The following is a 16,255-nucleotide window of genomic DNA, read 5'->3' as shown; positions in this document are numbered from 1 at the left end:
TCCTACCATCTGTGATGTATCAAGGGAAACTATCATCCGACTTTCTTCCTCAGGACAAATAAGAGCACCAGACACACTTGTACCTCCTCCAAAAGGTATCAAAACAACCTGAAGTCGGCATGCTAATTCTACGATCTTTTCAACCTCTCCATGATTGGCTGAGGGCAGATTAAAGAAAAAGAAAGACATTAAATTCAGAGTTTCACAGAGCCTTTAACTCAGATTTTCACAGCCTAACTAAAATTATATCAACATGCCTAAGATATTCTAACATCAGATATTGAATTAATTTTTTACATTTGCAGTGACTCTAATGAAAAATAGACTGCTTAAATATATAGCATCAATATAGAAAATACAGCATTCCATTTAATTAGGTGAGAAAAATTATTTAACTTACTTGGCCAAATGACTAAATCAGGAATCCTTGGGAACATTCCTTCGCGCAAAACAAATATCTCGGCTAGCGTATGACCGTGAGCTCTGAAGAGACGGTCTTCCCCATCCATGGAATGTGTAATGCCTAAATCTTTTACTGCTTCCAAAAACTCTGTTCAAAATAAATTATGTACTATTTAGATATATGGAAGATATATAAAAATTAAGAAGTACTTTAACTACATACCGAAATATAAATATGTTATTTTTATTAATAAAATAAATTTTTGAATATACTTACCCGATAATCATGTAGCTGTCAACTCCGTTGCCCGACAGAATTCTATGGAGGGATACGCCAGCTATCACAATACTAGAAGGGGGTGTATTTACCAGCGCCACCTGTGGCCAGGTACTCAAGTACTTCTTGTTGACACCTCCTCAATTATTCCTCGGTCCACTGGTTCTCTATGGGGAGGAAGGGAGGGTCGATTAAATCATGATTATCGGGTAAGTATATTCAAAAATTTATTTTATTAATAAAAATAACATTTTTCAATATTAAACTTACCCGATAATCATGTAGCTGATTCACACCCAGGGGGGTGGGTGAAAAACCAGTGTACAAGACTAAAGGATAGCTAAGTATCCCGTATTTCATATAATCAGTTATCCACAATAACAATGAAATAATAAGTACCTGGTAAGGAAGTCGACTTGAACCGTTACTCTGCCTTTAATAAGATCGTCTTCCTTACTGAGCGCAGCGTTCCTCTTGGGAGGCTGAATCAACTCAAAGGTGCTAAAGTATACAGGGCTGCAACCCATACTAAAGGACCTCATCACAACCTTTAACCTTGGCGCTTCTCAAGAAAGAATTGACCACCCGCCAAATCAACAAGGATGTGGAAGGCTTCTTAGCCGACCGTACAACCCATAAAAAGTATTCAAGAGAAAGGTTAAAAAGTTATGGGATTATGGGAATGTAGTGGCTGAGCCCTCGCCTACTACTGCATTCGTTGCTACGAATGGACCCAGGGTGTAGCAGTACTCGTAAAGAGACTGGACATCTTTGAGATAGAATGATGCGAACACTGACTTGCTTCTCCAATAGGTTGCATCCATAACACTCTGCAGAGAACGGTTCTGTTTGAAGGCCACTGAAGTAGCCACAGCTCTCACTTCATGTGTCCTTACCTTCAGCAAAGCAAGGTCTTCTTCCTTCAGATGAGAATTTGCTTCTCTAATCAGAAGCCTGATATAGTAAGAAACTGAGTTCTTAGACATTGGTAGAGAAGGCTTCTTGATAGCACACCATAAGGCTTCTGATTGTCCTCGTAATGGTTTTGACCTTCTTAGATAGTACTTAAGAGCTCTAACTGGGCAAAGTACTCTCTCCAGTTCGTTCCCCACCATGTTGGACAGGCTTGGGATCTCGAACGACTTAGGCCAAGGACGGGAAGGAAGCTCGTTTTTAGCCAAAAAACCGAGCTGCAAGGAACATGTAGCCGTTTCAGATGTGAAACCTATGTTCCTGCTGAAGGCGTGGATCTCACTTACTCTTTTACCTGTTGCTAAGCACACGAGGAAAAGAGTTTTTAATGTGAGGTCCTTAAAAGAGGCTGATTGGAGCGGTTCAAATCCTGATGACATTAGGAACCTTAGGACCACGTCTAGATTCCAGCCTGGAGTGGACAACCGACGTTCCTTTGAGGTCTCAAAAGACCTAAGGAGGTCCTGTAGATCTTTGTTGGAGGAAAGATCCAAGCCTCTGTGGCGGAAAACCGCTGCCAACATACTTCTGTAACCCTTGATCGTAGGAGCTGATAGGGATCTTACGTTCCTTAGATGTAACAGGAAGTCAGCAATCTGGGTTACAGTGGTACTGGTTGAGGAAACTGCATTGGCCTTGCACCAGCTTCGGAAGACTTCCCATTAAGACTGATAGACTCTGAGAGTGGATGTCGTCCTTGCTCTGGCAATCGCTCTGGCTGCCTCCTTCGAAAAGCCTCTAGCTCTTGAGAGTCTTTCGATAGTCTGAAGGCAGTCAGACGAAGAGCGTGGAGGTTTGGGTGTACCTTCTTTACGTGAGGTTGACGCAGAAGGTCCACTCTAGGAGGAAGAGTCCTGGGAACTTCGACCAGCCATTGCAGTACCTCGGTGAACCATTCTCTCGCGGGCCAGAGGGGAGCAACCAACGTCAGCCGTGTCCCTTTGTGAGAGGCGAACTTCTGAAGTACCCTGTTGACAATCTTGAACGGCAGGAATGCATACAGGTCGAGATGGGACCAATCCAGCAGAAAGGCATCCACGCGAACTGCTGCTGGGTCTGGAATCGGAGAACAATACAAGAGGAGCCTCTTGGTCATCGAGGTAGCGAATAGATCTATGGTTGGCTGACCCCACAGGGCCCAAAGTCTGCTGCAAACATTCTTGTGAAGGGTCCACTCTGTGGGGAAGACCTGACCCTTCCGGCTGAGGCGATCTGCCATGACATTCATATCGCCCTGAATGAGCCTCGTTACCAGCGTGAGCTTTCGATCTTTTGACCAAATGAGGAGGTCCCTTGCGATCTCGAACAACTTCCTCGAATGAGTCCCTCCCTGCTTGGAGATGTAAGCCAAGGCTGTGGTGTAGTCGGAGTTCACCTCCACCACCTTGTTAAGCTGGAGGGACTTGAAGTTTATCAAGGCCAGATGAACTGCCAACAACTCCTTGCAATAGATGTGAAGTGTCCTTTGCTCCTGATTCCATGTTCCTGAGCATTCCTGTCCGTCCAGTGTCGCACCCCAGCCCGTATCCGATGCGTCCGAGAAGAGACGGTGGTCGGGGGTCTGAACAGCCAATGGTAGACCTTCCTTGAGAAGAATGCTGTTCTTCCACCACGTTAGAGTAGACCTCATCTCTTCGGAAACAGGAACTAAGCCCGTCTCTAGCGTTATGTCCTTTATCCAGTGAGCAGCTAGATGATACTGAAGGGGGCGGAGGTGGAGTCTCCCTAACTCGATGAACAGGGCCAGCGATGAAAGTGTCCCTGTTAGACTCATCCACTGCCTGACTAAGCATCGGTTCCTTCTCAGCATGCTCTGGATGCATTCTAGGGCTTGGAAGATCCTTGGGGCCGACGGACAAGTCCGAAAAGCTCGACTCTGAAGATCCATACCCAAGGAGACAATGGTCTGGGATGGAACGAGCTGAGACTCCTCAAAATTGACCAGGAGGCCCAGTTCCTTGGTCAGATCCATAGTCCATTTGAAAATCTCCAGACAGCGACGACTTGTGGGAGCTCTTAAAAGCCAGTCGTCTGACGGAGCCGGACACAAGATCATGATACTGCTGCACAGTCTGAAAACTGTCAATCATGGGCAAGCGAGGAAGTACAGTGACAACCCGAATCTGTCTAGACTGTCTGGGTCGTACAGACAACTCCTTAACGGGTTGCTGAGGTTGCCGCACTGCGTCACAACAAGTCCCTTCTGTTGGTTGTTGAACGTCTTCCCCGTGACACATTGACTCCGTAAACAAAAAATCCTCTAACAAGGACTAAGCTTGGACTGCATGTCATGCAACACAGCTCAAGGTCTATGGGAGCAGGTGTGGTAACAGACGGGATTAGCGGCTGAAGTGGAACCATTACCTTCCCTGTAAGCATGTTATGCTTAAATAAAAGTCCATAAGAGGTTATGCAGCTAAAGGCTCCCTCCAAATGACAGAGTCCTCAAGGGAATATCAGAAGGAGGGAGAAAAGAACTTTCTCATCTACAGGGACCTTATCCTAGAAAAGCTAAGTTCTCTGAGTGAGGGTTCACTGGTGCAAAAGCAGCAGACTAGAAGGCAACGTTATGAAACTGCTTGACAGTCTAGTGAGTTGGCAACAACCCAAGATGTGTTGAGAAGCATGCGGTAAGGTATGCAGAGCATGATGTATGCAGAGTATGCTGTATGCAGAGCATGCTGAATGTAGAGCATGTTGTATGCAGAGCATGCTGAATGCAGAGCATGCTGTATGCAGAGCATGTTGTATGCAGAGCATGCTGAATGCAGAGCATGCTGTATGCTGAGCATGTAGTAAGCAGAGCCTGCTGTAAGCAGAGCCTGCTGTAAGGAAAGCAGAGCGTGTGCATGGCGTTTAACATTTCTCAGAAATTCCATGACCAGTGCTAGAGTGCTTTATGCATGCTTGCATGGGGTTTAAACCATGGTATGAAAATGGAGGTAAGGTATGCTGAACAGCAGAGTCATAACGAGCTGGAACAACAATAGTTGTGGTTTCCTCTTCAAGACTCCGATGAGGGAACACCTGAGGCTCAGTCTGCAAAGGCTGAATAAAAGACAAGCAGAAGGAAGGCGCATGGGTGGAGGAGGCTGACTCCTAGCATGAGTGGTTGAACCCAAGGGTTGCGCTTGCTGAGCGGTTGGCGGAAGCGGAGTAGCAAGTTCCAGTTCCTGTGGAGTGAGCGGAGCGCGATGAGGAAGAGGCTGCGCAGAACAAGGTAAATGTCTCGCAAGCTGAGGCTCCTGAGGCGCAAGGCTAAGGTGTTGTGGTGCTTGCCTTGTGGAGGGTTGAGCTCGCTGCAGCGAGAGCTGAGGAGACTGACTCATGGACGGGAGAGGTTGTTGTACCTCAACCGAGTGTTGCATCACTGGTGGAGCAGCAAGTGGAGGCGGAGGAAGAGAGGTATAATCCTCCTGATCCCAATGTAAAGGTTGCCTTAAGGAAGGCGGAGGCTGAACACCACAGGGAACAGCAAACTCAGCACGTGGCTCAACATCGTACGCCTGGCAGGTGGAACTGCTGGCAGGTGGTACTGCGATCAGGCGGAGCGAGTGTAGGCGGAGGCGGAGGAGCAACACTCTCAGCCCGACACTCACGCATCAAGTCCGAAAGCTGTGCTTGCATGGACTGTAGTAGAGTCCACAACATCGTACGCCTGGCAGATGGTACTGCGAACAGGCGGAGCGAGTGTAGGTGGAGGGAGTGTAGGCGGAGGCGGAGGAGCAACACTCTCAGCCCGACACTCACGCATCAAGTCCGAAAGCTGTGCTTGCATGGACTGTAGTAGAGTTCACAACATCGTACGCCTGGCAGGTGGTACTGTGATCAGGCGGAGCGATCATAGGCGGGGGGGAGTGTAGGCGGAGGCGGAGGCGCAACACTCTCAGCCCGACACTCACGCATCAAGACCGAAAGTTGTGACTGTATGGACTGCAGTAGAGTTAACTTGGGGTCGGCAGACACTAAGTTCTGCTGAGGTAAAGCCTTAACAGCAGAGATCTGTTGTGGCAGAACCTTACTCCTCTTAGGCGGAGTGTAATCAACTGATGACTGAGGAGAGTCAGAGCTAACCCAATGACTGCATTCGGGTTGTGAACTTTAACTTCGTACGTCTGGCATAGGTCTGGACTTAACGTTTAAGAGGTCTTGAGACCTGAGACCAGCGTTACTCTGCCTTTATTTTCTCCCCTAATCTCTTCTGCAGACGAGCAAAATAAGGGCTCAATCGTCTGCGGGTGGGAGTGACGGTCTCGGTAAGACACGCCCACAACCACCGAGAATACTTCTGTGCGCCGATCAAGGCCTGCTGAACCCTTATGCCCTTCGACATTGCTTCTCCCCTGGGCTTGGGAGCTTGCAAGAGGTCCCGGACTGGGAGGACGACTGGCGCGCACAAAAGTACCCTCACGCACTAATCACTTATCACTTTGATTTCTGTTTGCACTTATTTCACTGAACTCGAAACTTTAAGTGGTTTGTACCTGAAATACGCAATTCTATCCTTTCTCAAAGTTAGTAATTGCGAAAACAGAATTACAATGTAACAGAAAAATCTAATGAAAGATAATTCAGTGGTTGGAAAGAGACTAAACACTAGATCACTCTAGAAACGTTTAGTTTCTTCCCCTAAAGAGACTAGGGAGAAGAGCAAAAACGATAACGACGTTACTCGTACGCCTGGCAGGCTTGAATGAAACGTTTATCCTCTTTCTCCCTCCGTCTCTATCTCTCTCTCTCTCTCTCTCTCTCTCTAGACTTAGAACCTGAGAGAAGAGCCCAATCATATATATCGTTAAAACATATTATTGTTAAAGGAAAAAACTGAAAAGTTCCTTTATTAGGATCAAAACCATTAAGTTAAGAAAGAATGAACAAAACGCTAGACACGGTTACTCTTACTGCAACGTGAAACCGTGAACATTCTTTCTCTATCGTAACGATAGAGTGCAAGTTGAACGTTCTGAACGTCAACAACTGCAGAGACAAAACAAAACGTTAGTTCAACTTTGAAAACAGTACGAGACTGTCAAAGAAAATCTTTCAAACTCTGTGGCGGAAATAGCATAATATGTTAACAGGAAAAACCGAAATGACGGGCTCAAAGTTTATTAACTTCGGTAAAAGACCGCCTACTATTAAGAAGGTCGAATATAAACAAATATAAAAATTAATTTTAATGAGTTTATAATAAAAGGAAGTTAATCGAAGAGGCCTATAAGAGGCGGAGAGATATAAAATAAATCTATAACTTTTGTTAAGCAAAATTAAGAAAGAGAGTCTATACTCTCTTAGACACCAACACTTCCGTCTAAGGGAAGGGTCGGCCATTGAAAGGTGAACGAGAGTTCATACTCTCTCGTCACCATAATTAATCAAATTAATTCCAAAAGCTAACTAAGCTAATATAGAAGTTTCCAGTAAAGCGACAGCCGAAATCAAAGAGAAATACTTCACCAAAGTCGTGAAAATACTCCAAGAACATAAGCGTATCCCAGAACGTCTTGCCGGAAGCACGACAGAGGAATAATTGAGGAGGTGTCAACAAGAAGTACTTGAGTACCTGGCCACAGGTGGCGCTGGTAAATACACCCCCTTCTAGTATTGTGATAGCTGGCGTATCCCTCCATAGAATTCTGTCGGGCAACGGAGTTGACAGCTACATGATTATCGGGTAAGTTTAATATTGAAAAATCATAAATGCAAATACTGTGTTGGGGTAAAGTTCTCTTGCTTGAGGATACACTCGGGCACACTATTCTATCTTATTTCTTTTCCTCTTCTTTTTCTTAAGTTTTTATGGTTTATATACAGAAGATATATTTCAATGTTGTTACTGTATATTTCAATGTTGTTACTGTTTAAGATATTTCATTTCAATTATTCATTACTTCTCTTGTAGTTTATTTCCTCGTTTTCTTTCCTCACAGGGCTATTTTTCCTTGTTGAAGTCCTTAAGCTTTTAGCATCCTGCTTTTCTAACGAGCCGTAGCTTAGCTAGTAATAATAATAACAATGACTGACTCATCAGCATTTAAAACTCCACAATAACTACAAATTCAATAAACATTATCTGTTTCTTCCCTCTTGTGACCTGCTGTAATGGAACTTACACCCATCTCCTATCTCTCTAGTTCCACTTCCTTTCCATCTCGTCTCCTGCACACATAGCATATTTATCTTCCTCCTCTCCATCACATCCACTATCTTCCTCAATCTTCCAGTTAGATTACTGACATTCCAAGTACAATACCTGCTCTGCTGTCACTTTTAGTTCCCTTTTTCCTCCCTCCTAAATAGCTATTCTGGCAATATGTGATTAAAGCAGTTTTATGAAGCACACATCATAAACTAGAGGAGCACTCAGTAGAGCGCAGACCTCCGCCCCGACAGCTTAGTTCTTGACCTTAACCTTTGATCTAAACATGTATTAATTGGCATGGATTTTCATACACTTAAATATGAACCAAGTTTGAAGTCTATGTGACAACAATGTCCAAACTTGCGGCTGATCGTGTGAATTGGATATTTTGCTTGACCGTGAACTTGACCTTCCAAAATTTAATAATTTCTTGATTTTTATATAACAGTTAATCCCTGCAAGTTTCTTTACCCTACAATTAAAATTGTGGCCAGGAAGCTGTTCACAAACAAACACACAAACAGGAGAGAAAACATAACCTCCTTCCAACTTTGTTGGCAGAGGTAAAAATATTCTTACAAACCCACTTCAAGTGGAGGCTTTTTATTCTTGTATGGGGCAAGTTGGCGTGACTTGGAAATCCTCATCCATAGATATAAGATATCGCACTACATATCGAAAGAGTTTGGATGACTAAAACCTATTTTCTATTACAAAAACGATAAAGTTTTCACACAAATTCAAACTAGGATGTCCTTATGCAATGCAACTCTTTCATGAAATATCTGAAACTATACTTTTACTCAAAATAACCATCCATGGATGTTCATTATCTATTATGTTCATAAAAATATAAAATCCTGAGAATAGTAGCTATGAACTTATCTGCTGTTAGAGAAAAAACATCCCTACTTATGAAATGATTTAAATCACAAAACGAGGCAAAATAGTCTTCTTCTTCTTAGTCTGCCTCTTTTTCCCACTTTTATGTGGGGTCGATGTTTCTGGCCAGCTTTCTCCATCTACCTCTGTCCCACACTTCATCACCAGTTAATATCCTTTGATCGAAGGTCATCCTTGAAACAGTCCACCCACCCTCGCTTTGGTCTCCCTCTCCTTCTCGATCCCTGTACCTCCATTTCCATCACCCTCCTCCCAATATACTGTTCCTCTCTTCTCATGACATGACCATACCACCTCAGTCTACTTTCTTGGGTCTTATCTGATAGTTTTCTAACTCCTGTGGTACCCCTAATTACTTCATTCTGTATCTTATCTCTTCTTGTCACCCCACACATCTATCTCAACATTCTCATCTCTGCCACATCCATCTTCTCTTCTGTCTTCTTTATTGCCCACGTCTCCCCTCCATACATCATTGCCGGTCTCACAACTATCCTGTGTACTTTACCTTTCAACTTAACCCCTATTTTCCGGTCGCACTTTCCTTGTCACCCCACACATCCATCTCAACATTCTCATCTCTGCCACATCCAGTTTCTTCTCTTCTGTGTTCTAAAATAAAGTCTTCTTCATATAATACAAATTTTGCAATTTCTCCCATAAACATAAAAAACAGTCTAATTAATGCATTGTTTCATTACATATATATGCACTTCAACAAACTTACCATCTGCAATGATGGGCTTCGGGTAATCTTGTGGCTGGGGGAGTGGCTGAGGTGGGGTGCAGTCATCAAAATCAACCCCTAAGGTATCTCGTACCCACGATGAGAAATGAGGAAGGACCATACTGCCAATTTTGTACCTTGGGAACGATAAAGATTTTATGTGAGTACCTTTACTTGTTTCACAACAAACACATTTACTGCTCAAATTAAGAGACAAAAAAATCTCTGAACATTACAGTTCCTGCTCAATATAAATACAAAAAGAAAATGGTATTCAATCAACCCAGTCATTACAATGAGCATATGGATCATAAAGTCTCTGCAGACAACTGTCTTAATGTGAAGATGTCCACTACTCACAATGATAAACCGTAGCATTCACACATACTGTTTTGATATTCAAATCACTGAATAATTCTATCCAATTCATCCCCATAATGTATTTCTTTATTTCTGCATGTTCACTATTGAGCAAGTTTTCTAAGCTTCTTATGTAGATGAATAATTGCTGGAAGGAAGGTTCGCCTTTCATAATGGATGGTTGTCCGTAAAACAGGTTATCGTAAACGACAAGTTCTTGCTTAATCAAAAGGAACAATACTATCCAGCTTCACCATATGTTAAGTGTTCACTTTCTTATTTCTAATAATCTTTATTTCAGGTTGACTTGATGTTGTTATCCCTTTTACCCCCAGGCTATTTGGAAATTTCCAACCCTTAACCCCCAGGGGGTTATTTTTATCCCAGCACATTTTGCTGTATATGTTTTTAAAATTGCACTAACAGAGCGGTCAGGTTGGACTCATCCTCTTGGAAAATGCCTGAATTTTCTCAAAAAACAATATTAAAAAAACATTTCAGGAGACAGATTAAAAAGGATATTGGAATTAGGGTAATGTAGTGGTAGAACCCTCACCCACTACTGCACTCGCTGCAACGAATGGACCCAGTGTGTAGCAGTCCTCGTAAAGAGTCTGGACATCTTTTAAGTAAAATGACGCGAACACTGACTTGCTTCTCCAAAAAGTCGCGTCCATAATACTTTGCAGAGATTTATTTTGCTTGAAGGCCACGGAGGTTGCTATAGCTCTAACTTCGTGCATCTTAACCTTAAGCAAACATCGGTCTTTCTCATTCAAGTGAGAATGAGCTTCTCGTATCAAAAAATCTGATAAAATATGACAAAGCATTCTTTGACATAGGCAATGATGGTTTCTTAACTGAGCACCATAATGCCTCAGATTTACCTCGTAATGACTTAGTACGAGCTAAATAGAACTTAAGAGCTCTAATAGGACATAATACTCTTTCCAGTTCGTTGCCTACGATCTCTGATAAGCAAGGAATATCAAAAGATTTAGGCCAAGGACGAGAAGGCAGTTCATTTTTTGGCCAGGAAACCAAGTTGAAGTGAACAAGTGGCTTTTTCTGTAGAAAAAACCGATGTTCTTACTGAAGGCATGAAGTTCACTGACCCTTTTAGCCGAAGCCAAGCACACTAGGAAAAGTGTCTTGAGGGTGAGATCCTTCAGGGAGGCTGAATGTAATGGCTCAAACCTGTCTGACATGAGGAACCTTATGACCACGTCTAAGTTCCATCCAGGAGTTGCCAAACGACGTTCCTTAGAGGTCTCGAAAGACTTAAGGAGATCTTTATTGTTGGAAAGATCTAAGCCTCTATGTCGAAAGACCGAAGCCAACATGCTCCTGTAGCCCTTAATCGTGGGAGCTGAAAGGGAGCAAACCTTTCTCAGATGTAAAAGAAAATCTGCGATTTGGGCTACAGAGGTACTGGACGAGGACACAGATGCTGACTTGCACCAGTCTCAAAAGACTTCCCACTTCGACTGGTACAGTGGAACCTCTACACACGAACGTATCTACATCCGAATTTTCCAACATCCGAAGTAAAATTCGAGCAAATTTTTGACTCTACACCCGAATTTTATTTCGACACACGAAGTAGCAATTTTCGTCGTACCGGTTGTATCCGAATTTTTCGACACGCGAAGTACAATTCGAACACGTTCCGACTCTACACCCGAATGTTTTTTTCGACACCCGAAGTAAACAATACTCGTACGCGTAGTCAGTGCTCATAGCGCCTGAAGTGTTTTTTATTTCCGCCGATAGAAGGCAGCACATCGACCTCGGAGGGACGCTCAATTAGCGCGGCTTGGGTCAGTCCTCTGTTCTCGTCGGCTTCTTGCGGTTGTGCTCTTTGCGTTCTGATATTAACTGTGAATTAATCGTGATTTTTTACGTGCATCCATTAACGATAATTTACGTAAATCATGGGTCCAAAAAGGCTTAGTTTTGCCAGTGGTAGTGGTGAGAAAAGGAAGAAGGAAATGCTTTCTATAGAAATTAAGCAGGAAATTATTGAAAAACATGAGCGTGGCATCCGCGTGAGTGAACTTGCTAAACAGTATGGCCGTAATATGTCGACGATCTCAACAATCCTTAAACAGAAGGAAGCTATTAAAGCAGTGAAACCTTCTAAGGGGATCACTATAATTTCCAAACGCCGTACCCCTATCATAGAAGAGATGGAACGACTTCTACTAGTGTGGATTAAGGATAGAGAGATCGTTGGCGACACCATCACCGAAACCGTTATCTGCGAGAAGGCGCACGCCATCTTTACGGACTTGAAGGAGGAGAGCTCTGGGGGTGATGCTGGGGAGAGTTCAACCGAGCCTTCCTCAGATGATTTCAAGGCATCTCGTGGCTGGTTCGAGAAATTTAAGAAACGGTCCGGGATTCATTCAGTTGTTCGCCACGGAGAGGCTGCTAGTGCGGACACAAAGGCTGCAACTGACTTTGTTAAGAAATTCTAAAATATCGTAAAGGAAGAAGGCTACGTAGAGCAGCAGGTGTTCAATTGTGATGAAACCGGGCTGTTTTGGAAGAAGATGCCGAGTCGAACCTACATCACTGCTGAAGAGAAGAAATTGCCTGGGCATAAGCCAATGAAGGATCGGTTGACTCTTGCTCTATGTGCCAACGCTAGCGGGGACTTTAAAGTCAAGCCCTTGCTTGTTTACCATTCGGAGAACCCTAGGGCCTTTAAAGCACACAACGTCGATAAGGATCAGCTTCATGTTTTCTGGCGATCCAACTCGAAGGCCTGGGTCACTAGGCAATTCTTTGTGCAATGGGTAAACCAAGTTTTCGGTCCTTCTGTGAAGAAGTATCTTAATGAGCAGAAATTGCCTTTAAAGTGCCTGCTATGCCTTGACAATGCACTCGCTCACCCCCCCGGACTTGAAGATGATATCTTCGATGAATTCAAGTTCATAAAGGTGCTGTATCTTCCACCAAATACCACCTCTATCCTCCAGCCCATGGACCAGCAAGTCATCTCTAATTTTAAGAAGCTGTACACCAAGCACTTATTCAAGCAGTGCTTTAATGTCACGCAAAGCACCAACTTAACTTTGCGTGAATTTTGGAGGGGCCACTTCAATATCGTGCACTGCTTAAAGATCATTGATCAGGCTTGGGTGGGATTAACTCGACGGACCCTCAATTCTGCATGGAAGAAGCTGTGGCCTGATGCAGTTTCTCCCCGAGATTTCGAGGGTTTTGACCCCGAACCTGATCCCGTGGTCGGTGCAGCGGAAGCCGTAGAGGAAATAGTCTCCCTTGGCAAGTCCATGGGTCTGGAGGTCAACGCAGATGACGTTACGGAACTCGTCGCCGAACATCACGACGAACTGACGACGGATGAGCTCAAGGAACTCCATGCTATGTCGGAGCACATGAGTGATGACGAGGAAGAGAGCGAGGAGGTAGAACATGTGTTAGGTTCAGCGCAAATAAAAGAGGTGTAAGGAAAATATCAAGACGTGGTCGACTTCATCGACAAATACCATCCAAAGAAATTGCAGGTTTGTCGTGTAGTTTCTCAATTCGATGATGTTTGCCTAACGCACTTTCGAAACATTCTGAAAAGCCGTACGAAGCAATTATCTATCGATGCTTTCTTTAAAAAAACTGCGAAGCGAACTCGCGATGAAGAGGATGTAAGTGAACCGAAGAAAACGGCAAAGAGTGAAGAGGAAGAAAGTGAAACACAGAAAACGGAAAAGAGTGAAGCAAAAGAAATTCAGTCAATTTTAAATGTAAGTGATAGTGATTAAAATTACGTAATCATCAAAAAGAAAAAAAGAAAATGTAAAAAAAAATATAAAATATAAAAATAAAAAAAAAAATATAAAATATAAAAATGAAAAAAAAAATAAGCTAAGTTATGTTAAAGTTCACTTAGTGTAAGTTAGAATAAGTTACGGTAGTGTTACGTTTATCGTAGTTAACCTCTCTACCTCCTCGCCGTCCGTCCGTCTCCTCTCTCCTCTCTGCGTAGCGAAGACGAACAACACCTGCGCTGGAGTTTCTAAGGTAAAGTGACGCTAAAAACCCGTTTCTTATTTATCATTTTTTGCTAATTCTTCTTATTTACATGTCTATTCTTCTTATTTACATGTCTATTATCTAATTTAGTGTTCATTATTCTCATGGGAAAGTTATGTGTAGTAGTTTATTAAGAAGTTATCATAGGTTTTTGGGCTCAACCACGGATTAATCCTATTTCAATGTATTCTTATGGGAAAATTCGTTTCTACATCCGAACAATTTCTACATCCGAAGTTGGTTCTGGAACGGATTAAATTCGTATGTAGAGGTTCCACTGTATACTCTAATGGTAGAAGCTCTCCTCGCTCTTGCAATCGCACTGGCTGCCTCCTTCGAAAAGCCTCGAGCTCTTGAGAGTCTTTCGATAGTCTGAAGGAAGTCAGACGCAGAGCGGGGAGGCTTTGATGGACATTCTTTACGTGGGGCTGACGTAACAGATCTACCCTTAGAGGAAGACTTCTTGGAAAGTCTCCCAGCCATTGAAGTACCTCGGTGAACCACTCTCTCGCGGGCCAGAGGGTAGCAACCAACGTCAACCTTGTCCCTTCGTGAGAGGCGAACTTCTGCAGTACCTTGTTGACTATCTTGAATGGTGGGAATGCATATAAGTCCAGAAGAGACCAATCCAGTAGAAACGCGTCTATGTGGATTGCTTCTGTATCTAGGACTGGAGAGCAATAGATTGGTAACCTTTTGGTCAACGAGGGGGCAAAGAGGTCTATGGTGGGTTGACCCCAAGTAGCCCAAAGACTCTTGCCCACGTCCTTGTGGAGGGTCCATTCCGTGGGTATCACCTGACCCCTCCGACTGAGACAGTCTGCCAAGACGTTCAAGTCCCCCTGGATGAATCTCGTCAACAGGGAGATGCCTCGATTTCTTGACCATAAGAGAAGGTCCCTTGCGATCTCGAGCAGCGTGAAGGAGTGCCTCCTTGCTTGGAGATGTACGCCAAAGTTGTGGTGTTGTCTGAGTTGACCTCTACCACTTAGTTTCGAAAAAGCTTTCGAATATCATCAAGGCCAAGTGGACTGCTAATAGCTCCTTGCCGTTGATGTGCATGCTCTTCTGACTTGAGGTCCACAGACCCGAGCATTCCCGACCGTCCAGGGTCGCACCCCAACCCAAATCCGACGCGTCTGAGAACAACACGCGGTTTGGGTTCTTGACTGCTAGGGATAGTCCCTCTCTCAGACTGATATTGCTGTCCCACCATTTCAGGCATGCCTTTACTGGTTCGGAGACTGGGAATGATACCGTCTCTAACGTCTTGTCCTAGTTCCAGTGAGAGGCTAGATGGAACCGGAGAGGCAGAAGGTGTAGTCTCCCTAGTGAGACAAACTGCTCCAGGGATGAGAGAGTCCCTACGAGACTGTTCCAACTCCTGACTGAACAAACGTTTTCTTTTCAGCATTAGTTGGACTTCGAGCAGGGCTTGTTCTATTCGATGGCAGACGGAAAAGCCCGAAAAAACTGGACTGCGAATCTCCATCCCCAAATATAGAATAATCTGGGATGGGATCAGTTGGGACTTTTAGGTTGACCAAAAGTCCCAACTCCCTGGCCAGACTCAACGTCCAATGTAGATCCTGCAGACAGCGAAGACTGGACGATGCTCTGAGAAGCCAGTCGTCCAAGTACAGGGAGGCTCGGATCCCCGATAGATGGAGGGATTTTGCCACATTCCTCACGAGCCTCGTAAACACGAGAGGAGCAGGACTGAGGCCAAAGCACAGGGCTCGAAACTGGTACCCCACATTCCTGTAAACAAACCTCAGAAACGGTTGGGAATCCGGGTGTATAGGAATGTGGAAGTATGCCTCCTGAAGGTCGAGAGAGACCATCCAGTCGCCTTCCATTAATGCTGTCAAGACAGCCTGGTAGACTTCATCGTGAAGTTTGTCTTGACAATGAACACATTGAGCGCACTTGCCTCTTACGTACTCCTGCAGTGAACATGGCTGCCAGATCATTGGAGCCATCCCTGAGGGACTTGTTCCTGCAGAGAACGTGGCTGTCAGATCATTGGAGCCATCCCTGAAAGCCTTGTTTATGTATGACATAATTGTACAGCAAAACTTCAAACGCTCGAAAATAGCTCTGAAGTCGACCATAAAATCTTGGAGCGTCTCATGGCCAGGCGCCAGGGAGAGTCTATGAGGTTTGAGAAGTCTATCTGGGCAGAGGCAGGAACTCCCAAGCCGAGAACTTCTCTCGTGTCATATCAGACTCTCGCTCTATAAGCCAGCTTAAAAGTAGGGAAAGCAAAGGCTGTCTCCCCCAAACTCCTCCTGGTGATAAACCAGTCGCCTAGCAAACGTAAAGCTCTCTTAGAAGAGCGAGAGAGCACTAGCTTATAAAACAACGGCTTCGAAGTAGCTAGGCCTAGTGTAAACTCTGACGTTTAGGCGAACGA

The 16,255-nt window shown here is 44.2% G+C and overlaps 1 protein-coding gene across 1 annotated transcript in view; it reads right to left on the bottom strand.

Annotated features, from left to right (window-relative positions):
* LOC137624501 (alkyldihydroxyacetonephosphate synthase, peroxisomal-like) overlaps positions 1–16,255 on the bottom strand; it is a 61,676-nt gene that overhangs the window by 37,915 nt on the left and 7,506 nt on the right. The window contains exons 3-5 of the mRNA XM_068355315.1: positions 9,424–9,560; positions 401–550; positions 7–158 (exon numbers count right to left, since the gene is read on the bottom strand). Of these exons, the coding sequence (XP_068211416.1) occupies positions 7–158; positions 401–550; positions 9,424–9,560 (439 nt within the window). The remainder of the gene's footprint in view (positions 1–6; positions 159–400; positions 551–9,423; positions 9,561–16,255) is intronic.

This window comes from Palaemon carinicauda, chromosome 2 (assembly GCF_036898095.1).
Source record: "Palaemon carinicauda isolate YSFRI2023 chromosome 2, ASM3689809v2, whole genome shotgun sequence".
Classification (NCBI taxonomy): Eukaryota; Metazoa; Arthropoda; class Malacostraca; order Decapoda; family Palaemonidae; genus Palaemon; species Palaemon carinicauda.
This window is presented reverse-complemented; position numbering and strand designations above follow the sequence as displayed.